Source organism: Nomascus leucogenys, chromosome 20 (genome assembly GCF_006542625.1).
Source record: "Nomascus leucogenys isolate Asia chromosome 20, Asia_NLE_v1, whole genome shotgun sequence".
NCBI lineage: Eukaryota > Metazoa > Chordata > Mammalia > Primates > Hylobatidae > Nomascus > Nomascus leucogenys.
Window position 1 is genome coordinate 47602230 of NC_044400.1, and position 25011 is coordinate 47627240.

The following is a 25011-nucleotide window of genomic DNA, read 5'->3' on the forward strand; positions in this document are numbered from 1 at the left end:
GGCGGGCGCTGCCGGCCCCGCTGCCCCGCACCCGGGGTCCGCACGGTGCCCCGCCTCAACCCCTCACTTTTCACCGCGAACCCGTGACCCCCTCCTCCTTGCTGGCTCTCCGCCCCCACCCCGGCTAAGTGGAGCCGCCGCACTTTCCCAAGCCCGCAGGCGCCCCCCTCGACACCAGCGCTGCACCCCCGACCCATTCCCCGCGGCCCCCTCCAGGGGAAAAAATGAAACCAGACTGGCCGAGGAGGGGGGCGGCAGGGGCCGCGGTGCGGAGCAGAGGTGAGGGAGACGGGACTTACTTTGCGAGGCGCGGTGCGGGGCGCCGCTGACGAGAAATAAAGGCCCCGATCCGGGCTGCCTGGAGCCCCCCGAGCGCAGCAATGTCAGGGCTCCAGTCCGGGCGGCGTTGGCGGCCGCAGGGGACGGGGACGGGCGCGCGTGCGGCGGGCGCTCTCGCTGCGCTCCGGCTCGGGCCCCGGCTCCGCGCGGCTCCGCTCCTGGCTCCCCTCTGGCTCCTGGCACCAACTCCGGGCAGTCACATGACGCCGGCGCCGCTCGCTCTGCGAGCCTCCCGGGGCTGGCGGGGTAAGTAGAGGCTGGGACCCGGGGTGGGAGGGTCAGGGAGGGGAGAGGGAGCCGCCGCGGCCGCCCGGGCTGGGCGGGTCCCCACCCACTTGGGTGGAGGCAGCCGCCGGAGGGGTCGGCCGAGTCACTCGCGCAAACACGCACCCCGCCCTGCGCCCTTCCCCCGCCACCCCCGCCTCCCGCGCCGCCTCCGCCCCGCCCCGCCCAGTCACCCGGGGACGGCCTGACAGACACTCATTATTCCCCGGAGCCGGGCGCCGCCCCGCCAGCCCAACCTGTCCCACGAGGCGCGGCGCGGCCGTGGGGCTGGGCGTGCGCGGCGCGGCCTCCTCCCCCCGCCCAGCCCCGCGCCCCCGCCCGCGTCCCCGCCCGCGTCCCCTCCCCGCGCCCTCCTCCCCGGAGTCCGCGCCCCGCCCGCCCTCCCGCCCGGCCCCGCCGCCGCGCCGCCGCCCGAGCCCGGGGGGAAGGAAGGGCGGCGCTGCCCGCTCCGGGCGTCACACGGCTGCGGCCCGCTGCGCCGCTTCCAAAACACACAGCCGGGCTCGCGGGCGAGCCGAGGCGGGGGGCGCGGGCGGCCAGGGCCATCGATCAGCCGGCTCCAGCGGGAAGGGCGGCCCCGGGCGCGGCGGGAAGGGCTGGGCCCCGCGGCCGGCGCGGCGCGGCCCCTCCTCGGCTGAGCGCACGCAGCTCACTGCAAGAGAAAAGCCGAGCCGAGGCGGCCGCGGTGCAGGAGCGGGTGGGCCAGGCGGGTTCGGGAGGGGAAGAGCGGCCGCTGGGGCGCGCCGAGCCTCCCTGGCCCCGAGTCGCCGGGGTCAGGGGACACCCTGTGGGCGCGCTGTTTCTTTGTGCCCCGGGGCGACGGGTCCCCTGGCCGGCGGCCCAGGCGGCGCCCCGCGCCTCGTGGGACTTTTCTTTGAAGGTCTGGAGACCCCCGGGGCAAACCTCCCACGGGCCAGGCCTGCCGCTGGAGCTAAAAAGCTGCATTTGCGCAGCTGGGTTTGCCTGGAAACTTGGCAAACTTTGGTCGGATCCTCCCCTGCAGAGCGAGGCCCTGGCCTGGCCACCACCTCATTTCAAGTCGCTTCTAGGGACCGAGCGCCCTGAGCTCAGTGGCCTTCAGGGCGCTGCGAGCGAGCGGGGCGGCACAAACGCGCGTTCGGTCTAAGCCAGGCCCCTTCGAGGACTTTGTGTAGATTGGTACCTAAGTTTAATGCCTTTTGAGTTTCTTTTTAAACAGTATTAATGTAATAATGAATGTAATAAAAAGAACAAAGGACAAATTGGTTCGATTGTTTTGAGTTCTGTGTCATGTTTAAAACCGCCTCTGCTTCAGTGTATGGCTTATTATTGCTTCAAGATGTTTTAAAGGCCCTTTAAGTTGACCCATCTCGCTTTGATGCTTCATCCAGACATCGTACTGCTTAAAACGGAGTGATAATAGTATATTCCGAGCCGCTTCATGTAGCTACACAGTATTGTAAAATGAGTACTCGGTAACCTCAAGTAGTGAAATCGCATATTGTAAATAACGCAAGTCCGGGAAAGGCCACGTGGAGGATACCCAGAACCGACACCGGCTTATGGGACGTCGTGCTGTCCCATAAGCTTCATCTTTAAAATGTAAAGGGTGTGAGTTTTTTTTTCTTCATAATGAATAAGAGACATTCCAGAAAAAAAAAAGTTGGATTCTTGTCAATTACTAACTGCCATTTATTGATCACTGACATCATTAAATGTCTGATTCGCTGCCTTAAGGTTTGCATTAGCGGAACATAGTGTTAGGAATGGCTGGTGGAACTGGCTCGTGGTAGGTGCTCAAAAAAGTACGTTTTTTTCTCCAGGGACACAGTGACGAAAACTTGAAGCACACAAACCATGTTTTTTACATTGTTCATGTGGGTGTGGACGCAAAGGGGAAGAGCGAAATAGGCCTGTCGGAGAAAAGTGTGACCCAAGATAAGAAGGGAGTGGTTTTGATATGGAAGGGGCAGGCGGCAAAGGAGAAGAAAAGCCATTTTAAAAAGTTAGTTAGTGAACACAGTGTGTTCGGTGCCCTGTGGGAAGCTGCTCAAATGCAACTTGTCAGAAATGAATCTATCTAGTGCCGGGTAGCTCAGTGAAGGACACCATCATTCTTCAAAGTGCCCTACAGGGTGGGGCGCAGTCGCTCACGCCTGTAATCCCAGCACTTTGGTAGTGGGTGGATCACTTGAGGCCAGGAGTTCGAGACCAGCCTGGCCAAGTTGGCGAAACATCGTCTCTACGGAAATTACAAAAATTAGCCAGGCATGGCGGCGCACGCCTGTAATCCTAGCTATGTAGGGAGGCTGAGGCAGGGTAATTGCTTGAATTCAGGAGGTGGAGGTTGTAGTGAGCTGAGATCATGTCACTAAACAGAGTGAGACTGTCAAAAAAAAAAAAAACAAACAGAAAACCCACAGAAGCACCTAAGCCCTTCTTCTCGCTAGCAGGGCATAGCCCATGTTTCACTGAGTCCTGGACCTCCTTGGTCACTACCCACTCTCTGGCCACTATGCTGGCCCAGCCTGTTGCCACCATGTCTTGTTGGTCATCCTGTCATCCTGTTTGTAGTATGGGCTGAAGCGTGGAAAAGGCGTTGGAGCACGGGAGTAAGAGTGCCCTTTCCAAAATGCAAGCATGATCATGTCAGCCCCTTCAATGGCTTCCCATAGGATGAAGTCCTAAGCTTTCCACCCCTGCTGGCCTGGCCTCTGCCTGTCATTGCAGACACTGCTCCCTCTTCTGTCTTCCTACTTTTCCAGCAATGCTGAACTTCTTTCTGTTCCTTTCTTCCAACTCTCTCTTCCCACCTCTGGCCCTTTGCACATGCTCATTTTTCTAGGTAGAAAAGCCTTGTCTTCTCAACCTGACCTCAACTCCCATTTCCCTAAATTCTATCCATCGTTTCAGTCTTGACTTAAATGGCATTTTCTCCAAATATGTATTCTCTCATTGCACCTTTGGACAAGTTGAGGTGCTCTGGTAACATCTAGTGGGGCCTCATGGGAGGTGTTTGGGTCATCGGGGTGGATCCTCCTATTTCCCCTCTTGTAACACTTTTCATTCTTGTAATTGGCTATTTAATGATCTCTCTGTGGCACTAGACTGGAAGCTCTACGAGGGCAGGGACCTTGTCTTTTCAGCAAAAATGTATTCCCAGGGCCCAGATGTTCAATGAATATTTGTCGAAGGAATAAATGTGGTTTGTGAGTTGAGAGGAAGGAGGAGTCATTCTGAGCTGAAGAGGTGAGCGGAGGCTATAGGGAGGCAAGTGGCAGTGAACTATACCTCCATCAGTCCAGGGGCTTTGAAATAGTGAAGAGGAGGGGAGAGGGAGTTACCTCTACTGAGTGCTTTTAAGCAACAGAGTGAGACAGTACAAGTGATGCCTGGGTCTTTTTAAAATTCCTAACACTAGCACAGTGCCTGGAACATGGTCAGGTGTTCAGTAAATCCTGCATGACAATCTCAAGTGTGATCTCTGTAGTAGCTGCTTTGCCCTTTTTCCTTGCTGACAGCAGGCCAGTCTGGTTTAGGTGTGGGAAGCCTATCCTCAGTGGAGGATACCCATGCCTGGTCCCAGCAGAGGAACCCTGGTTACTGCCAGCCAATCCCAGTCTCTTTTGCCAGTGACTGGTTGGAGGGTAGGTATGCAACCTTGTTCTAGCAAGTGGGACATGAAGAGAAGTGTGCTGGGGGTTTCTTCCTGATACAAGGAAATCCCCAGACCTGCTTTGGAAGTTGTTAGGTGAGGATGTGATGCTTGAAGCTGGGGTAGCCATCTTGGATTCGTGAGAGAAAGCCAACGTTTCCATTTCCATGTGGATAGTTTTGTTTTTTTTTTTCAAGTCATTCAGTTTTCAGCTCAAATATTACCTCCTCAGGAATGACTTCCTTGACCACACAATTTAAAACATACCCCCCTTCCTCTTTGCTATGGTTCAGATATTTGTCCTTTCCAAATCTCATGTCGAAATTTGATCTTCAGTGTTAGAGATGGGGCCTGATGGGAGGTGTTCGGGTCATGGGAGTGGATCCTTCGTGGATAGATGAACACTATCCCTGAGGATGGAGAATAAATGAACACTTCCTATGTTAGTTTCGGAGAAAGCTGATTCTTAAAAAGAGCCTGGGCTAGGCGTGGTGGCTCACGCCTGTAATCCCAGCACTTTGGGAGGCCGAAGTGGGCAGATCACCTGAGGTTAGGAGTTCAAGACCAGCCTGGCCAACGTGGTGAAACCCCATCTCTACTACAAATACAAAAAAAGATACAAGCCAGGCGTGGTGGCAGGCACCTGTAATCCCAGCTACTTGGGAGGCTGAGGCAGAAGAATCGCTTGAACCTGGGAGGCAGAGGTTGCAGTGAGCTGAGACTACACTGTTGCACTTCCGCCTGGGCAACAAGGGCAAAACTCCGTCTCAAAAAAAAAAAAAAAAAAACGAGCCTGGCACTTCCCTCCTGGCTCTCTTGTTTCCTCTCTTGCCCTGTGATCTCTGCACACACTGGCTCCCCGTCACCTTCTGCCATTCATGGAAGGAGCCTTCCAACCAGCAGAACTGTGAGCCAAATAAATGTTTTTTCTTTGTAAGTTACCCAGCCTCAGGTGTTTCCTTTACAGCAACACGAAGTGGACTAATAAGCCCATTCATTGTTTAGTCATTGTCCTATTTTCTTTTCTTTTTTTGTATATCATTAACTAAAAATACCCCTTTCTTTTTTGGTTTATTGGCTACCTTTTTTTCTTATTAGCATGTGAGCTCTGTGAGAGCAGGGACGTTGTTTTATTCACTTTTTCTCAAGCTTCTAGAACAGTGTCTGACAAATAGAAGTAGAAGATGTTCCATAAGTATTTGTTGATTAATGTGTGACAGCTAAGCTACCCCAGGACAATAACACCATGTTGAAATGGATTCGGGGGCTAGTGGACACAAGCCACTGCAAACCTCCACTTTCTCTGTTGTGACTTACATCACAATATATCCCATCTCAGGCAGTCTCTTCCTGCTACACAGATACATTTTCTTGAGATTCCTTATTTCTTCTCCAGTCTACTTTAGAGCTTTTCTATTTCTTCCCAGAGAATTTCTCCTCCTCGTGTGATGACAGACAAAGCTACCAGGGCAGAAAAGTGTCATGTGCTTGTGAATTTACGAGCAGCACAGATACATTTACCTTAAAGGAAAACAAAACTATATGATTTGAAGTAAAATTATAAATGCTAGTCTAGGGATTATCCATCTCTAAAACATTACAAAAGGTCTGGAGATCTCTGCATCATCTCTGCAAGTTTCCACCTTTATTATCTATCCATCCATCTAATTTAGAATTGCCAGGAAATATTGAGGTTGAGTTAGGTGACCATGAGTTCTGGTGAAGATCAGACTGATGTATGATCCACTCCCACCTCCAGAAGCTCTCAGCATTTCTAGTGCAGGTGGACAGTTGTCTTGGATCGTGTTTGGCAGGACAGTGCAATCCAAGGACAGTGGCACAGTGGAAATGTTGGTTCTTGGGATCTAAGTCAGGTAAAACAGAATAAGGCTGTAGAGAAATAGCCAAGGGATTGGTGAACTGGACATTCCAAATAGGTTGAAGAGTGAGTGTCTCGGGAATAATGGAGTGCGTGACCTGGAAGGTTAGGAGGTGAGTTGTCAGAGAATGGGGACGTACCCGTAAGTTCAGTATTTAGAGGTGAAGCAGTCCTAGGGGATGGTGCGGTCCAGGGAGTGCCTGTGGAAGTGGGAGAACTAGAAGGGAGTGGAGAAGATCCCTGAAGATGAAGAGACGAGGGAAAAGAGTGACTGGGGTGTTAAACATGGTTCCTTGTGGATCCTGAAATTACTCAGAGCTATGGCCAGAGTAAGGCTTAGGCCCTCAAGTCATGTCTTAATTCCACAAAAGCAAAAACAAAAAAAAAACAAAACCTCTGAGAAACATGGATGATAGCCACCAGGAGAGAATGGTTAGAAGATATCCTCCTTTTTCTATAGTTAAATCTGCTTTCCTTGAATCATGATTATTCAAATTAAAAATAATCACTTGGGCTGGGCGCGGTGGCTCACGCCTGTAATCCCAGCACGTTGGGAGGCTGAGGCAGACAGATCATCTGAGGTCAGGAGTTTGAGACCAGCCTGGCCAACCCGTCTCTACTAAAAATACAAGCATGTGGCAGGCGCCTGTAATCCCAGCTACTCTGGAGGCTGAGGCAGAAGAATCACTTGAACCCGGGAGGCGGAGTTTGCAGCGAGCCGAGATCGCGTCACTGCACTCCAGCAGGGGCGACAGAGCAGGACTCCATCTCAAAAAAAAAAAAAAAAAAAAAAATCACGTGTATTTCATTGTTTATTGGTTATTTTGCAAGTAAAATATGTCAGTAGTTTTATTTTCTACTTTTTATTGAAAATATATTATTTCTGCTTTATTGAGAGTTTCAATCAACTTTTGGAGACCTGTCAGAAAACTTAAAACATTATTTATACTATGACTTCAAAGGGAAATGATTTATAATTTCCAAATCAATGTCCTACACATACAAAGAGACTGCAACTTCTTGCTGAGTTGGAGACTACCTAGATTTTTCCTGGGCTGGTAGTCAGAGTAAGTAAAGAATGGGAGACCCACAAGTAAGAAAAACTACCTCCCTTGTTTTGGAATGAGGCTGTTTTTCAACTATTTTGGAGTAAGGTGGACTCTTTATGTTTCCAGCCCTCTCCTCTGTGTGAAGGAATAATTATTGGCATTTAAATCTTGAATTTAATCTACTTCAGTTAGTATTGCCTGAACATTTACCATAGGTCTCGGGTGGGGGTGATAGTGCAAGAAACATGTATGACATAATCTCTGCATTCAAGGAATTAGAGAGAATATATGTATTATTCTGCTTAATTATTACACAATGCAGAAATAATAATATAATGAATAAAATTTATTTATTTTATTTTTGAGACAGAGTCTCATTCTGTTACCCAGGCTGGAGTGCAGTGGCGCAATCTCAACTCACTGCAACAACCTCTGCCTCCTGGGTTCCAGCGATTCTCCTGCCTCAGCCTCCCAAGTAGCTGGGATTATAGTTGTGTGCCACCCTCGGCTAATTTCTGTATTTTTAGTAGAGACGGCATTTCACCATGTTGGTCAGGCTGGTCTTGAACTCCTGATCTCAAGTGATGCTCCTGTCTTGGCCTCCCAAAGTGCTGGGATTACAGATGTGAGCCACTGTGCCCGGCCAAGAATATAATGAGTAAAATTTAGAAAAGGGCAATGATATGAGAGTTAAATGGATAAAAAGGTAAATTACTACTCCAAAATATGAGTAGTAATGTGTGGCTTGGTTTTTGTCTTCAAGGAGTTTACAGTCTTGCAAAAGAAATCACATCTGGTCAGGAAATCCTCAAAATCTTCATGGAGGAGGTGATACCTGTCTTAGAACTTCATGGCCGCAGAAGGGGCTAGAAATCACATTTTAGGACCTGGAAAAGGCATGGAGGCAAAGCGTGCAACAGGAACCTGGGTCACTTAGGAGTGGAGTGAGATAAGGCAGGAGGTCAGCCAAGGCCAAGGCCATGTTGTGGAGAAAATTGGAATTTGACATCAGGAAACCACAGAAGGTTTTTAAGCAGGTGAGTGGCATGATAATATATAAAAATGACATGAAGTTTAATGTCAATATAAAGCTCCAACAGTGCAGAGCAGAAGGCAGCAAGCAAAGGGTGCATACATCTATTCATGTATATATACATATGTCATCTCTCTCTCTCTCACCCTGTACACACATGCACATGTACATGTGCACATGTGAGCATTTTTCTACCTTAGTGACTAAGCCAGCAAAGAGGCAGTGTGTACACTGTGCTCTAGGGAAGTGGTCTTGCCACCTTTTCTTTTCTGCTCATTCCAAGTGCATTGCATGCCCACACTTCCAAAACCCTGAAGTTTGAAGCATTTCCCTCCGTGTAAAAGCTCAGTTGCACAGGCTCCCCTGGTACTTGGCTGGGAAGAGGACTTCAACCTTTTATTCCTTGGTCTCCCAACCCAGCAAGCCATTCTGCATTCAAAAATGCTTTGGAAGTTTTGCTGATCTGTCCTAGAAAAAATTAAACACATGGTTCTCCCACATGAACAGTGGAGAGTTCTTCATCACCCTGGCAATTAAAAAAGATTTGCTAATACACAAAAACATGAAAATGATAATAATGCTCATATCCAAGTGATAGGAGTAGGGGGGATATTTTTTCTTTGCTTTTCAATAGTCTGTGTTTTTTTCTTTAATGAGCATGTATTCCTTTTGTAATAAGAAACAAGTGTGTTTTAAAAAATAGCTAAAATGCCAGGCATGGTGGCTCACGCCTGTAATCCCAGCATTTTGGGAGGCCGAGGTGGTGGATCGCTTGAGGTCAGGAGTTTGAGACCAGCCTGGCTAACATAGTGAAACCCTGTTTCTACTAAAAATACAAAAATTAGCTGGGCGTGGTGGCACGTGTCTGTAATCCCAGCTACTCCGGAGGCTGAGGGAGAAGAATCACTTGAACCTGGGAGGCGACTTTCCAGTGAGCCGAGATTGTGCCACTGCACTCCAGCCTGGGCGACAGAGTGACTCTGTCTCAAAAACAAAAACAAAAACGCTAAGAAAGAAACCGGCAAGTTATGTATAATTAGGTGTCAGATCTGAAGCACAGTTTCGCAAGTTGGCCCTTTGAAAGCACCTCAGAGCCAGAGGTGCAGTCCTTTGCTTGGGATTTTGAAGGGGGCTGAGTCTAGGGGGGCAGGAGGTGGTGAAGAGGGAGGCTCTAGGAATCAAAGGCAGTGAGAGAAGGCAAACGTCTTTTATTGACTGTGGCTTTTTTTTTTTTTTTTTTTTTGAGACAAAATCTAGCTCTGTCGCCCAGGTTGGAGTGCAGTGGCATGATCTCGGCTCACCGCAACCTCCGCCTCCCGGCTTCAAGTGATTCTCCTGCCTCAGCCTCCCGAATAGCTGGGATTACGGGCATGTCCTACCACACCCGGCTAGTTTTTGTATTTTTAGTAGAGACAGGGTTTCACTATGTTAACCAGGCTGGTCTCCAACTCCTGACCTTGTGATCCGCCTGCCTCGGCCTCCCAAAGTGCTGCGATTGCAGGCATGAGCCACTGCACCCAGCCGACTCTTTAGCTTTTTAAAGACTGCTTGGATAGTTGGACCTGTGCTGGTTCTTGGAACTGGAATTTCTTCTTCAAAATAACACGTAGAGTATTTACTTGACAAACCTTTCCAAAGAGGAAAAGCTAAAAACAAACACAAAAAACAAAACAAAACCAAAGATAGAAAAGCTAGCAAACTAGAATGAGTAGAGCCGAAGTTCCTATTTCTGAAGAGACAGGAATATATTAAAACTCCTGGATCAAGGTCCATTCATCCTCTCTGGGGGTCTTTTGCCAGGATCTGTTGATTCGACGGGAAACAGAGGTGTCAGCAGTTGTGGATGTGAGTATGTGAGAGATGACCTGCAGCCCCCAAACACCATTAACGTGTCTGGTGCATTGTCTGAGCAGGAGGGGCTTCTAGCTGCTCCGCTGTTTCTTTCTGAGCTGCATCTGCTTGTCTGTTATTGTTCATAAAGTTTTCTGGGTAACTATAAGCAACAGCCTTGTTAGTTCCTCTTGAGATTGCCCACTACTCCCCACCCTTATTTCTCACCTCCCAGCATCCTGTTTGTCTCCCTGACTCTGTTCCCCGCCCTGTCCCCACCCTTACAGAGCTACCAGCCCTTTTAGCCATGTTTTCTTCCCTTAGCTCATTAATTTTAACCTTTTATTAAGTGTTCCCACATCAAACAAGGCACATCATCTATCCAGTTTTTTATTCATTAATTTGTGCTTTCTTCTGTCGTGAATATCTTTAAAATATGTCTAGATATATATTGCAGTGTGTCTTCCCTTCCTCCCCTTGTCTTGAAGATACTGTTATATACCTAATGTAAATGATGAGTTAATGGGTGCAGCACACCAACGTGGCACATGTATACATAAGTAACAAACCTGCACGTTGTGCACATGTACCCTAGAACTTAAAGTATAATAAAAAATAAAAAAATAAAAATAAAAAAATAAAAAAAAGAATGGAAGAGGATAAAAGAAAGTATGGACAACTTTGAATTATGTAAAAGGCTTTTTCTTTGGTGTGCTTTGCCCTTAAAGTTACTTCCTTATGATAGGAACAAGAAATCTACAATATATAGTGTGTTCATGCTCACATCAATATGATGTTTAGTTTATTAGATTTTCCAGATCATTTTAGCCAGTCAATAATTTTTGTTTGTTTGTTGGTTTGTTTTTTGAGACAGAGTCTTGCTCTGTCACCCAGGCTGAGTGTAGTGGTGCGATGTTGGCTCACTGCAACCTCCGCCTCCTGGGTTCAACAGATTCTCCTGCTTCAGCCTCCCTAGTAGCTGGGGCTATAGGCGCGTTCCATCACGCCTGGCTATTTTTGTATTTTTAATAGAGATGGGTTTTCACTGTGTTAGCCAGGATGGTCTTGATCTCCTGACCTCGTGATCTGCCTGCCCCGGCCTCCCAAAGTGCTGGAATTACAGGCGTGAGCCACTGTGCACAGCCCAGCCAGTCAGTAATTTTATATGAAGTGTCTGGGCTTACATTTAAATTTTTCTCATTGCTGTTGCAAATGGGTCTATTAACTATGAAACGTTACAGAGTCTAGCACAAGTTTTGCAGGTTTATAAGAAATATTTAAACATTTTAAAAAATATCATCATAAAAGAAGTCATCAGTGCTCTAGCACAACTAAATACGTAATTCTGCTTAGTAGTCATGGTATCTTCACAATAGAGAAAATTCACTTTCTAAAAAAGAGAAACATTTAGTTTTTTAAAAAGGAGGGAAACACTTTCAAAATTTGAGTATAACTTTTGCTACACAGTAATGTATCTAATCAGTTTCCTTTTCTGCACTAAAGATAAGGGAAATGGATTCAAAAGAAGCAGAAATGGATGATGGCATTCTAAACTCGTATCAATATCTTGTTTCTTTTGCTATTTCATCAATATCTGAAAAATAAGATTTCCCCTCAGATTCACATGAATGTGTCTCCTTTTCCATGTTTGTTTATTTTCTTATGTGGCAAATTGTTTCAAATGCAATTACTTTTCTTTCATTTGGTACTATGAAGATGAGGGCATCTTAAAGGAGTTCCCAAGATTCAGGAGGAAACAGGAGAAGTCTTGAGCGTTTGTCACCACCTCCTAGGAGAGATACTCTTGGTAGGATATCAGCTTACTTTCTCGAACCACATATCTCAAGGTATTCCCAGTTGTGATGCATTTGAAAGTACCTGTCTAAAGTCCAGTCCTCAGGACTTTTCAATTTTCATTAGGTGGTAGTTATCAAGTGAGTAGTGTAGTTTGGATAATAACAAAATTAGTCACATTTATTAATGTATTTCCCTTAACTTTCTTCTGTACCTGCAGAAGTACCCTTAGATCCAAACAAACAAACAACAATGCCCCCCCTCCAAAAAAAAAAAAAACCCAGTTAATTTAATCTAGACCATTTGGTACAGATGACTGACAAAGATGCATTGTATAATTCAGACACAACAATTGCTGTGTCTGAGATCTTGGCTCACTGCAGCCTCCACCTCCCAGGTTCAAGCAATTCTCCTGCCTCAGCCTCCTGAGTAGATGGGATTACAGGTGTCCACCACCACACCCGGCTAATTTTTGTATTTTTAGTAGTGACGGGGTTTCACATGTTGGCCAGTCTGGTCTTGAACCCCTCACCTCATGATCCACCTGCCTCGGCCTCCTAAAGTGTTGGGATTACAGGTGTGAGCCACTGTGCCCTGCCAACACTGTTGATTATGTTATTATTTCAATTCCAGATAACAATCTTAATTTCTGTCTCTCTCTCTCTTTTTTCTCTTTCTCTCTTTCTTTCATACGGAGTCTTGCTCTGTTGCCCAGGCTGGAGTATAGTGGTGTGATCTAGGTTCACTGCAACTTCTGCCTCCCAAGTTCAAGTTATTCTCCTGCCTAAGCCTCCCAAGTAGCTGGGATTATAAGTGTACGCCACCATGCCCAGCTGATTTTTGTATTTTTAGTAGAGATGGGGATTTCACCATGTTAGCCAGGCTGGTCTCAAACTCCTGACCTCAAGTGGTCTGCCCACCTTGGCCTCCCAAAGTGCTGGGATTACAGGCGTGAGACACTGCGCCTGGCCCAGATAACAGTCTTTCTGTTCCATCATCTTTAGAAATTAGGTAAGGAAGGCAAAAATTTTTAGCCTATTTTAAAGAAAACCTTTCCTGTATCATTGTTTTAAACAGATATGTGTATCATTCACCTTTTCTTTTCAAATCTGAAAAACAAATTCTCCAAAAAAATTTTTAAATTGTTTTTATACTCTAGAATTATTACCACCACTACCATCCTGTGCAGTTTACATTTCTAGTTAGCAGCTGGGCGTGGTGGCTGATGCCTATAATCCCAGCACTTTGGGAGGCTGAGACAGGTGGACACTGGAGGCCAGGAGTTGGAGACCAGCCTGGCCAACATGGAGAAATCTTGTCTCTACTAAAAATACAAAAATTAGCTGGGTGCAGTGGCACAAACCTGTGGTCCCAGCACTTTGGGAGGCCGAGCAGGGGCCAGATCACTTAAGGTCAGCAGTTCGAGACTACTCTGGCCAACATGGTGAAACCCTGTCTCTAGTAAAAATACAAAAATTAGCCGGGTGCAGTGACGCATGCCTGTGTTCCCAGCTACTCAAGAGGCTGAGGCAGTAGAATCATTGTTGCAGTGAGCTGAGATCGCGCCACTGCACTCCAGCCTAGGTGACAAAGCAAGACTCTGTCTCAAAAACAAAAACAAAAACAAACCCAAATACATTTCTAGTTTGCTTGAACTCTTGTAGTTGTTTATAAGCTACTTAGAGCAAGGGCTTTGTCTTTTTTCTAGTTTCTGTTACAATTTTTATACTTAACAGACAGTTCTGTATTATTCTAACAACTAATTTCCTTGGCCATAAAAATAACTTTTCTTATTCTTTTCTTTTTTTTTTTTTTTTTTTTTTTGAGACAGAGTCTCACTGTCACCCAGGCTGGAGTGCAGTGGCGCAATCTCGGCTCACTATAACCTCTGCTGCCGGGGTTCAAGCGATTCTCCTGCCTCAGCCTCCCAAGTAGCTGGGATTACAGGTGCCTGCCGTCGCATCTGGCTAATTTTTGTGTTTTTAGTAGAGACGGGGTTTCACCATGTTGGCCAGGCTGATCTCGAACTCCTGACCTCGTGATCCACCTGCCTTGGCCTCCCAAAGTGCTGGGATTATAGGCGTGAGCCACTGTGCCCAGACATATAAATGACTTCTAAAATTTGAATTTATTTTTCCATATATAGGATGCTTATACTATTATTTATTTAGTATTGATTTGTATTTTTATATCTTATACTTTATGGCTTATCACTTGCTTTAGTACCTCCGTTATATTCTTGAAAATATAAACTTTACTCAAAATAGTATAATTTAAAGCCATTTCTCAAGGAAAATATTAAATATAATTAAATTTAATTATAATATTTAATAATTCCATATTATATTTAAAGTATTATAATTAAGAGTTTCATATAAAATGTGCTGTTACATCACATAAAAATCGATGTCCTATTGAAACGAGAAAAATTCTCTTGTCCCCTTCACAGGGCATGCGATGGGATGTGGCTTGGACTCGCTTCTTCGGTGCCTTGCTGCTCAAAACCCCTAGGGGTGGCTGGGCGCGGTAGCTGATGCCTGTAATCCCAGCACTTTGGGAGGCCAAGCTGGGCAGATCGCTTGAGGTCAGGAGCTCGAGACCAGCCTGGCCAAGACGGTGAAACCCTGTCTCTACTATAAATACCAAAATTAGCTGGGCGTGGTGGCACACGCCTGTATCCCAGCTACTCAGGAAGCTGAGGCAGGAGAATTGCCTGAACCTGGGAGGCGGAGGTTGCAGTGAGCTGAGATCACACCACTGCACTCCAGTCTTGGCAACAAGGCAAGACTGTCTCAAGAAAAAATAAAAAAACCCTAGGGGGAGCAGGCAGATGGGCAGGTCATGGGGAGTGGACTCCAACCCCATGGCAGCGTCTAGGGGTGAATGTTTACCACTCCTGAAGCCCCAGTGGGCGTGTGTTACCATGTGCTCTTTTAGTTTAGCCATCCATAGGTGGCTTGTGTCAGTTAGCTCAATGAGACCCCCTGCTTTATTGCAAGGACAGAGGACTTTCTGCATCTTGGGGTTTCTTACCTTGGTGTACTAGAAAAATTGGATCACACATGGGCTTGGAGAATGAGTGCAAGGTTTTTTGTTTTGTGTTTTGAGACAGAGTCTCGCTCTGTTGCCCAGGCTGGAGTGCAGTGGCACCATCTTGGCTCACTGCAACTTCTGCCTCCTGAGTTTAAGTGATTCTCCTGCCTCAGCCTCCCAAATAGTTGGGACTACAGGCATGTGCCACCACACCCAGCTAACTTTTGTATTTTTTGGTGGAGATGGGTTTTACCAGGTTGGCCAGGCTGGTCTTGAACTCCTGATCTCAAGTGATCTACCTGCCTCAGCCTCCCAAAATGCTGAGATTACAGGTGTGAGCCACCACGCCCGGCCTGAGTGCAAGATCTTATTGAGTTAAAATAGCTCTCGGCAGGTGGGGGAGCCAGAAGGGGGATAGAGTGAGAAGGTGGTTGTCCCCTGGAGTCCAGCCACTCAGCAGCCTGGGCCCTCCTCTGACCACTCTGGCCAAACTGTCGTTCCCCCGGTTGATGGCCTGCCAGTGTCTGTTGGTGTACTCTTATGCCAGTGCTTTCCTCTCGACGTCTAGCTGCTTGTGTTCTCCCGCTGGTGTGTTCCTCTTAACGTCCAGCCACTTGTGTCTCTGCCTGCTAGGGTCTCAGGGTTTTTATATGCACAGGATGGGGGCATGGCAGGCCAGAGTGGTCTTGGGAAATGCAACATTTAGGCAGGAAAACAGAAATGCCTGTCCTGACATAGGTCTGTGGGCACAGGCTCAGGGGTGGAGCTCTAGCCAGGGACCACACCCTTCCCTTCCCTACACTTCCCTGCCCTCCTCTAGTATCACTGTTATATCACATAAAAATATTAGACTGGGGGTGAAATGAGGAATGTTTACTGAAATAGCCAAGGACTGACATTCCTGCTTATGTGTGAGGTTAGGAACCACTCTCCTGCCTCACCCTAACTACATTTATTTATCATATTGCTTGGATGCAATTATATGAAAAGAAACATAGCAACAAGATTTTTAAAGGTCGCATGAAGATGGGATCAAGTGGCTAGAAAGCCACTTGAGGAATATTACACTCCTTTTTCCCATTAAATTAGAGAAAAGAATTTTTTTATTTTTTTGGAGACAGGGTCTCCCTCTGTCACCCAGGCTGGAGTGCAGTGGCACAATCTCAGCTCACTGCAGCCTTGACCGCCCAGGCTTAAGTGATCCTCCCACCTCAGCCTTCCAGGTAGCTGGGACTACAGGCACACACCACTGTGACTGGCTAATTTTTTGTATTTTCACCATGGTGCCCAGGCTGGTCTCCGAACTCTTGAGCTGCCTCGGCCTCCCAAAGTGCTGGGATTACATGCATGAGCCACTGTGCCTGGCCAAGAGAAAAGAATTTGTTTGACATTGGCTCATGTTCCATATCAAGTGAATCAGAAGAATCAGATGTTTTTTAAAAAAGTAATTCTTTATGGTATTTCTTCTACCTGTGATTGCACAAACACACATTAACTGTTTGCCAAAGCCCACAAAACAGCTGAAATGTATTTCTGGGTCCTGCTGCTTATCTGGTTATCTGAGGAAAATGGAAAATGCCTATTCAATCAAAAAAACAGCAAGAGGGGGGCCAGGCAAGGTGGCTCATGCCTGTAATCCCAGCACTTTGGGAAGCTGAAGCGGGAGAATCACTTGAGCCCTCGTGTACAAGACCAGCCTGGACAACATAGTGAAACCCTGTCTCTACAAAAAATAGAAAAATTAGCCAGGTGTGGCGGTGCGTGCCTGTAGTCCCAGCTACTCAGGAGGCTGAAGTGGGAGGATCCGTTGAGCCTGAGAGGTTGAGGCTGCAGTGAACCATGATTGTGCCACTGCATTCCAGCCTGGGCAAGAGAGTAAGACCCAGTCTCAAAAACAAGAGAAAGAGCAAGCGGCAAGAGGAATAGTATGAAGCCTTGGGAAGGAAATGCCCAGCATTAATCAAATAGATATTATTCAAAAGTAGGGCATGATAGATATTATACTGGTGTTAATGGTAAGGCGATACCTTTCGGAAGCGACAGCATCACTTTGAACTATGTTATTGCAGTTCTTCTCTGTTTCCCACTTTGAGTAGAACTTGTGCTCAAGTTGTTAATGTTAAGAGACTTGGATTTGCCAGTGCCTTCTCTGGCTCTCTGTGCTTTCAAGGCTGGGGTTGGGTGTAAATGCTGACTGTGTGTTTTCCAGTGATTCAGTTAAAATCTCTTTATAATATTTGCTGGATTCCAACCTAGATAGGGTAGAATTAAGTGTTTTTAAAAGTTCCTGTCCTCAAAGAGTTTTTAACCTAGAATGGAAACCAGATAAACTCACACAAAGATAACTAATGGTATGAGGAAGTAAGTGATACATTAAAAAAAAAAAAAGTCCCTAAAGAAAGTGGTATTACTTTATTACTTTGGCTTCAGAGGGTGAAGAAGGCTTCGTGTGAGAAGAGGGGTTTGAGCTGAGCCTAGCAGGATGGTATTTCTGGAAGTGATGCAGAGACCAGTGTGGTTTTAGCAGATGGATCCTGTGGGGGACTTGGGGAAATGAGGTTGGATTGGCAAGAGAGAGAGCTATGCAGTGCTTAAATTTAGGCCAAGGAGTTTGGATGTTAAACAATTAAGGACGTACTCTACCAAAATTGGATTTTCCAAGACCAGCATGGATTTCCTGACATTTTGCCCTTTCCAATTAAGGTGATTTAAGTGTGACAATATTTAAAGTTTAACAGCATCTATCTATCTATCTATCTATCTATCTATCTATCTATCTATCTATTTAAAAATCAGGTAATATATATTTTTTTCAGACTGTGTTCTAATTTGGTATTTGGAAATAGAATCATTTATCCAGTCTTCAAATATTTGCTAAATATCTGTGCCAGGCTCAGGATTGGACATTTATGGAATAGGTCAACAATTATTTATTAGGTGCTTACTATGGGTCAGGCTGTGTTCTAGGCACTTAGGGTACAGTATAGAGCAAAAAGAAAAACACTTGCCCTCATGGAGCTTTTATTCTAGTGGTATGTTAGTTTGCTAGGGCTGCCATAGCTGGGTGGCTTAAACAACAGATGTTTATTTTCCTACAGTTCTGTAGGTTGGAAGTTCATGATCAAGGTGGTGTTGGCAGGGCTGGTTTCTTCAGGGGAGCTGTGCGGGAAGGATCTGCTCCAGACTTCTTCTTGTTGACTTGTAGACGGTCCTTTTCTCCCTTTGTCTTCACGTTGTCTTCCCTCTGTCTGCATCCAGATTTTCTCTTAAAGAACATCGGTCGTATTACATTAGGGCCTATTCTAATGACCTCATTTGAACTTAATTACTTCTGTAAAGACCCTATCTCCAAATACAGTCACATTGGGCTGGGCATGGTGTCTCACACCTGTAATCCCAGCACTTTGGGAGGCTTAGATGGGCGGATCACTTGAGCCCGGGAGTTTGAGACCAGCCTGGGCAACACAGCAAGACCTCGTCTCTACAAAAAATACAAAAATTAGCCAAGCATGGTGGTGTGTGCCTGTAGTCCCAGCTTCTTGGGAGGCTGAGGTGGGAGGATTGCTTGACCCTGGGAGGTTGAGACCAGTTTGGGCAATGTGGCGAAACTCCATCTCTACAAAAAACTAGCCAGGTATGGTGGCATTTGCCTGTAGTCCCAGCTACCCAGGAGGCTGAGGTGGAAGGATCATCTGAGACTGGAAAGTCGAGGCTGCAGTGAGCCGTGATCATACCACTGCACTCCAGCCTGGGTGATGGAGTGAGACCTTGTCTCAAAAAACAAGCAAGCAAACACAACCCAAATGCAGTCATATTCTTGGATATGAAGGGTTAGGACTTCAACATGAATTGCGGCTAAGGACACAGTTCTGCCTGTAACAAGTGGAAATTGGTGATAGAGCAGTGAATAAACCCTAGAAGTTGGGTGGTCGTTTGCAATGTGGCAGGCACTGTACCAGGTACGTTTGTGTGCATCATTTCATTGAATGCTTGTAACCAACGGGTGATACAGGTGTTGTTATCTCCACTTTACAGTGAGGAAACTGAGGGCAGACCACGTTTGTTCATAGGGAGGTTTGCTTTTGTGATAGTATGTTTAATGCTTTCATTGGGTCAAAGCCTTGGAAATAGAAATTGAACTACAGCTAAATGTGTTGCTGAATTCATGGCGAATTCAGATTCAGAGCAGACCAAAGTCTGGATGTTAAAATAGAGCTGGGCGTGGGGAAGGTTTGTTTGTTTGTTTTACATTAGATTCTAAGAATAAAACCAAAGATAGGAGTTTGTTGTTGTTGTTTTGTTTTTGTTTTGAGACAGAGTCTCGCTGTGTCATCCAGGCTGGAGTGCAGTGGCACAATCTCAGCTCACTGCAACCGGCACCTCCCAGGTTCAAGTGATTCTCCTGCCTCAGTCTCCCAAGTAGCTGGAATTACAGGTGCACACCACCATGTCTGGCTAATTTATTTTTGTATTTTTAGTAGAGATGGGGTTTCGCCATGTTTACCAGGCTGGTCTTCAACTCCTGACTTCAAGTGATCTGCCCGCCTTGGCCTCCCAAAGGGCTGGGATTACAGGCGTGAGCCACACACCTGGCCAGGAGTAATCTTTACCATTAAGTATCTTTTTTCTCTGTAGATAGTCCAGTATATTATATAATAACATTTTTATATATAATAAAACATTATTATACACATTTATAATGATAATTCTAAATAATTTATGATAAATATGTAATCATTTTACATACAGCCTACATTTTATATAGTACTGATCATTTCCTTTTGATTATCTAGGTTCAAATAAGTTTATAGGTCATTTTTGACCTATACCTTTTGATTTATCCCCAGATTAGCAGCCTGCCTGGGCACTCCTCCTGTGGGAGAAATCCTCTTTGCATCATCAGCTTTGCTTTTGATTCAACCCTGCAGCTCCTCTGGTGGGCAGATTCGGATTCAGCAAACACTTAACGGAGGTCCTGCCCACCATGTAGCAGGTCATTTTACATCAATCCATATTTCTCAAAAATATGGAAAAGCAAAGGATAACATGGTGCGTGTTCTATAAACATCCATTTTATTCCATTATTTTATGAAATAAAAATCTAAATTAACTGATGAATAATTTAAAACATAATTTCAGCATTGAGACAATGTAGATATATATTATGGTATAAAATGAAACATTTGCATGAACTTTTTAGCTAAAATCTGTTTCAAAGAAGTCGCTTTTGTTTTTAGTGTACCTTGAGTTCAACACAGATGTGAATGCCCGCTTCTTCCAGAAGGGTTCTTGGGAGAAAACATTGGAGAAGTTCTAAGCACTTTTTTTTTTTCTTTTTTTTTTTAGAGGTGGGTTCTTACTCTGTTCTTACTCCTGAAGGCTGGAGTGCAATGGTGCAATCATAGCTCACTGCAGCCTTGACCTCCTGGGCTCAAGTGATACCCCTGTCTCAGCCTCTCGAGTAGTTGGGACTACAGGCATGCGCCACCACACCTGGTTTGAACACTATTCATCCAAGTTTCATAACAACCATGTGAGGTGTATAATCCTCATTTAAGAGGTCAGAAAACAGAAGCTGACGTAAATTATCTTGTCTTAGTTAATACAGTAAGTAAATAGCAGAGGCAGATGTGAAGCTTCCTGGCTCTAATTCCAGGGCATTTTCTATTGCACTAAAGCCACTCCTTGGATGAATAGGCTCAGTCCTCATGGGGCTGGGTAGGTCTCACAGCTCTGCATTTCCACAAGTACCACCCTCCTTCATTCATGAATTCATGTACTTACTTACACTTTACTCAACTAATGTTTATTGGGAGGTAAATTTGGGCCAGACTTTATTCCAGACGCTGATGAAAAGGGGGTAGCAGTGAAGGCATAGCTCATTCCCTCATGGAGCCTACATTCTAGTGGGAGGACAGATATTCAACAAATAGTTACCAAAACATTTTTCAAAACTGTAATAAGAGTTATAAAGGAAAAATACATGGTACCAGAAGACGAATAAAGCAGGTGAATTAATCTAGACTGATGCTCAAGGTCTCTTTCAGAAAGTTGACCTTTGAGATGAAGTTTCAAGCATGAATTAACTGGGGGAAAACTTATTTGCACTTAAAATAGTTACAAATTACCATCCTACAAAACCCTTCATGACAATTCTGTCTATCTCCATTGGATTTCTTCTCTGTTCTACAAGATCAAATGCTCACTTTCAGGTATCACATTTATTCTCTTCTATTACATTGTTCCTACTGTCTGTCCATCCATCCATCCATCCATCCATCTATCCATTATCTATCTAATAAACTTTCCTTGAGCACCTAATATAAGCCTGGCACTGTTGCGCCCCAAGTTCTTTATTTTTTCCTCTCTCTTCTCCTGTTTTCGTTTTGACTCCTTTTTTTATCTACCCCTTTATGTGATTCTTGAATCTTCTGTTTTTGACACCCATCTTTGATGTTATTCTCTTCCCAGTTCTCTTCCATCTCCTCCACCTTGACTAGAAGTATAACTACTCATTCTATTTTCAACAAATGGGTTCTTCACATTTTTATGAAATAAATTTTTTTCTAATCAGGTGCAAGAAAATAGATACTTGTTTGTTTTTACTTTTAATTTCCTTTTTGGTTTTATCGGCTGATTGTAGTTTCTATCTCTTAATAAAGAAATGGCACTAATATAAAACAAACTTTTGGGGGGATATCCATCTATCTATCTCTATCATTTATCTGTATTTTGGATCAGTTCTTTTTTTTCATTATAAATACCTGGAGGTATACAGCTCTATTTGTTTCACATAATATAGCATCTGGAGCTAATGATAATTGCTTCCTAAACTTTTCACATGCTTTAAAAAGAGGTACATCATGGCCGGGCACGGTGGCTCACACCCGTAATCCCAGCACTTTGAGAGGCCAAGGTGGGCAGACCACCTGAGGTCGGGAGTTTGAGACCAGCCTGACCAACATGGAGAAACCCCGTCTTTACTGAAAATACAAAATTAGCTGGGCCTGGTGGCACATGCCTGTATTCCCAGCTACTCAGGAGGCTGAGGCAGGAGAATCACTTGAACCTGGGAGGCAGAGGTTGCAGTGAGCCAAGATCACGCCATTGCACTATCATCTTTTCTAGGCCTGCTAATATGCTTGTTCTACCTCTGATATAAATGTACAAATAGATTCAGAAATGCGTAGCTCCAAGCTAACCTTCTTTCAGCTTCTTCTATCAAGTTCTCTTTGTCTTCTCTGTCATAACCTGAACATGAGAAATTGTGGTCAATGATTATATAGCATATCATCAACTATTTAGGCAAACCGCAGGAAAAGTTCTACACTTTGTTCTCTAGCTCCATACAAGTCAGTCAAATCTACCAAGTCTTTGGAAAGTCTGAAGACCCAGAGTATACTACATAGTAAGTTCTACCTATAAAATGATAAGTAGAGGGGACATCACCTTATAGTCATGATGGAATAATAATAGCCTGACCTAACTGCCCATTATAAATTATTGTAATCAATAACTGCTTTTGGACATTGAGCAACAGTCTATATATGACTGTGATCCCTAAGAGAAGAGAAACAAAGTGAATTCAATGACTGCCCTGGTTTTCTGTCTGAAAGCAATTTTTAGACCATAGATCCAGGAAGGAGGGATATGAACAGATCCTAGTAGCCTCGCTGAATTGATGAGATGAAGATCAGAGTTTGGGCAGGCTGAGGTGGTGAGAGGTACTGGGGCAGAGTTCTGAGAAGGAGGAAGCTATGCAGAAAAAGAGCTCCAGAAATATGCATAGGAATCTCTTGAATTTTTGCTGAGTATTAGGATACAAGTATATAGAATGATGCTGTACAAGTCTGGGCAAGAAACGACTTTTTAGTTGTAAGCTGAATAAACCCAGAGCACACATGAAATGGGAAAGTGTTTGTTGTCTGACTAGCCAAAGGGGAGTCCTCATTCAGCCCTGAAGCATTCAGTGGAGACCTTGGAGGCATCACAAGTTAGAAAATAGGGCTGAACTATCCTTGGAGTGAAGGGTACTCTGGACCAGGGGTGGACATTTTTTGTTAAATTTTCAGAGAGCAAACATTTTAGGCTTGTGGGTCATATATTCTCTGTCACAACTAATCCATTTTAGTGTGAAGGCAGCCATAGACAATAGATAAGTGAATAGGTATGGCTGAGTTCCCATAAACTTTATTAACAAAAATAGGTGGCTATCCTGTAGGCTGTAGTTTGCAGACCTCTGTTCTAGAACAGTGCTGTCTAGTAGAAATATAATGCATGCCACATATATAGTAAAAAGAAATAGATAAAATTAATTTTAGTAATATATTTTACTTAACACAATATATCTAAAGTGTCATCAATATGTAATCAATGTAAAATTATTAATGAGATACTTTGCATTCTTATTCTCATACTAGGTCTTCCAAATCCAGTGTGTATTTTATGCTTTTATCACATCTCAATTCAGATTAGCCACATTTCAGTAGCCACATGTAGCTAGTGACTAACTTATTGGACAGCACAGCCCTAGCCTCTCTCTAGTAAAGCTTAAAAAACAGATCTTGAAAATTAGTACTTAACTTCACTGCCTAGCAAAAGAAAGCCCAATACTATTTAAAGTAAGACAACATAGTGCAGACACTTAATAATGTAATGATAACAATGCCAGCATCAAACAGAATCACTAGATATGCTAAAAGGCAGAAAAAGATACCTGTAACAAGAAGAAGAATCAGTTAAGAGAAGCAGACCTGGAAGTGACAAGGTAATGGAATTAGCAGACAAGAATGTTACAGTAAATTTTATTAGTGTGTATCAATATTTAAAGGAAAACACAAAAACAGTTGGGTATGGTGGCTCACACGGATAATCCCAGCAATTTGGGAAGTTAGAATGGGAGGATTGCTTGAGCTCAGAAGTTCAAGACCAGTCTGGGCAACAAAGTGATAACTCCATCTCTACCAAAGATAATTTAAAAATTAGTTGAGTGTGGTGGCACATGCCTGTGGTCCCAGGTACTTGGGAGGCTAAGGCGGGAGGGTCATGAGGTTGAGGTTGTAGTGAGCTGTAATTGTGCCACTGCGCTCCAGCCTGAGTGACAGAGTGAGACCCTGTCTCTAAATGAAATAAAATAAAAATAAACGAAAACACAAAAATAATAAGAAAAAAATGAAAGATGAAAAAGAACCATGATGAAAAAAATACAACATCCGAAATGAAAATTTCACCAGATGGGATTAATAGATTAGGCAATGCAGAAGAAAAGATTAGTGAACCTACACATACAGCAACGTTACCTATGCAAGATGAATCACAGAGAGAAATAAAAAACTGAAAAAAAAATTAGTGAACAGAGATCCAGTGATCTGTGGGATAATATCAAGCAGTCTATCATACATGGAGAAAAGGATAAGGGACAGAAAAAGTATTTGAAGAAATAATAGCTGAAATATTTCAAAATTTGATGAAAACTGTATTTCGTAAATCTAAGAAGCTTAATGAACCAGGAGCTGAAAAAATTTCATAAAAAAAAATTAAGGTCTAGGTATGGTGGCATGCACTTCTGTAGTCCGAGGTACTAGAGAGGCTGAGGTGGGAATATCGTTTGAGCCTAGGGTTTGAGACCAGCTGGGGCAACATAACAAGACCCCATCTCCAAAAATAAAATGAAATAAAGAAACGAAGACACATAATTAAGTTGCCGAAGACCAGTGGTGCACAGAAAATCTTAAAGGCGATCAGAGAAGAATACATATTATATACAAAACAGACAATGGAAGGATCACAGACTTCATTTTACCTCCAACTTTGCAAGCCTGAAGACAATGAAATAACATCTTAAGAAAAAGGCAGCCTTGAATTCTATATTTAATGAAAACATCTTCAAAAACAAAGATGAAATAAAGTTTATCAGACATAACTTGAGGGAATTTGTTGTCGGCAGATATATACAACAAGAAATGTTTAAAGGAAATTATTCAGGCCAAAGCAAAATGATACCAGATGGAAACTTGAAAGACACTATTTCAGAAGTGGTAAATATGTGGGCAAATAGAAAAGACTTTGTGTTCTTATTTTTAAATTTCTTGAAAAGCTAATTGACTGCATGAAGCAAAAATAACAATGTATTTTT

At 44.5% G+C, this 25011-nt stretch overlaps 2 protein-coding genes across 5 annotated transcripts in view; one reads left to right on the plus strand and one right to left on the minus strand.

Moving 5' to 3' along the window:
* KLF3 (Kruppel like factor 3) overlaps positions 1 to 565 on the minus strand; it is a 36714-nt gene extending 36149 nt beyond the window's left edge. Inside the window, exon 1 of the mRNA XM_030800972.1 lies at positions 300 to 565. The gene's annotated coding sequence lies outside the window, so the exon portion shown is untranslated. The remainder of the gene's footprint in view (positions 1 to 299) is intronic.
* LOC115831757 (putative uncharacterized protein FLJ13197) overlaps positions 1 to 25011 on the plus strand; it is a 69430-nt gene that overhangs the window by 1229 nt on the left and 43190 nt on the right. Inside the window, exon 1 of one of the 4 annotated variants that reach the window (XM_030800976.1) lies at positions 364 to 585. The exons of the other annotated variants lie outside the window; for them this stretch is intronic. Within the exon in view, the coding sequence (XP_030656836.1) occupies positions 381 to 585 (205 nt within the window). The 5' untranslated portion in view covers positions 364 to 380. Of the gene's footprint in view, positions 1 to 363; positions 586 to 25011 lie in introns of those variants that run through there. 4 annotated transcript variants of the gene reach the window in all.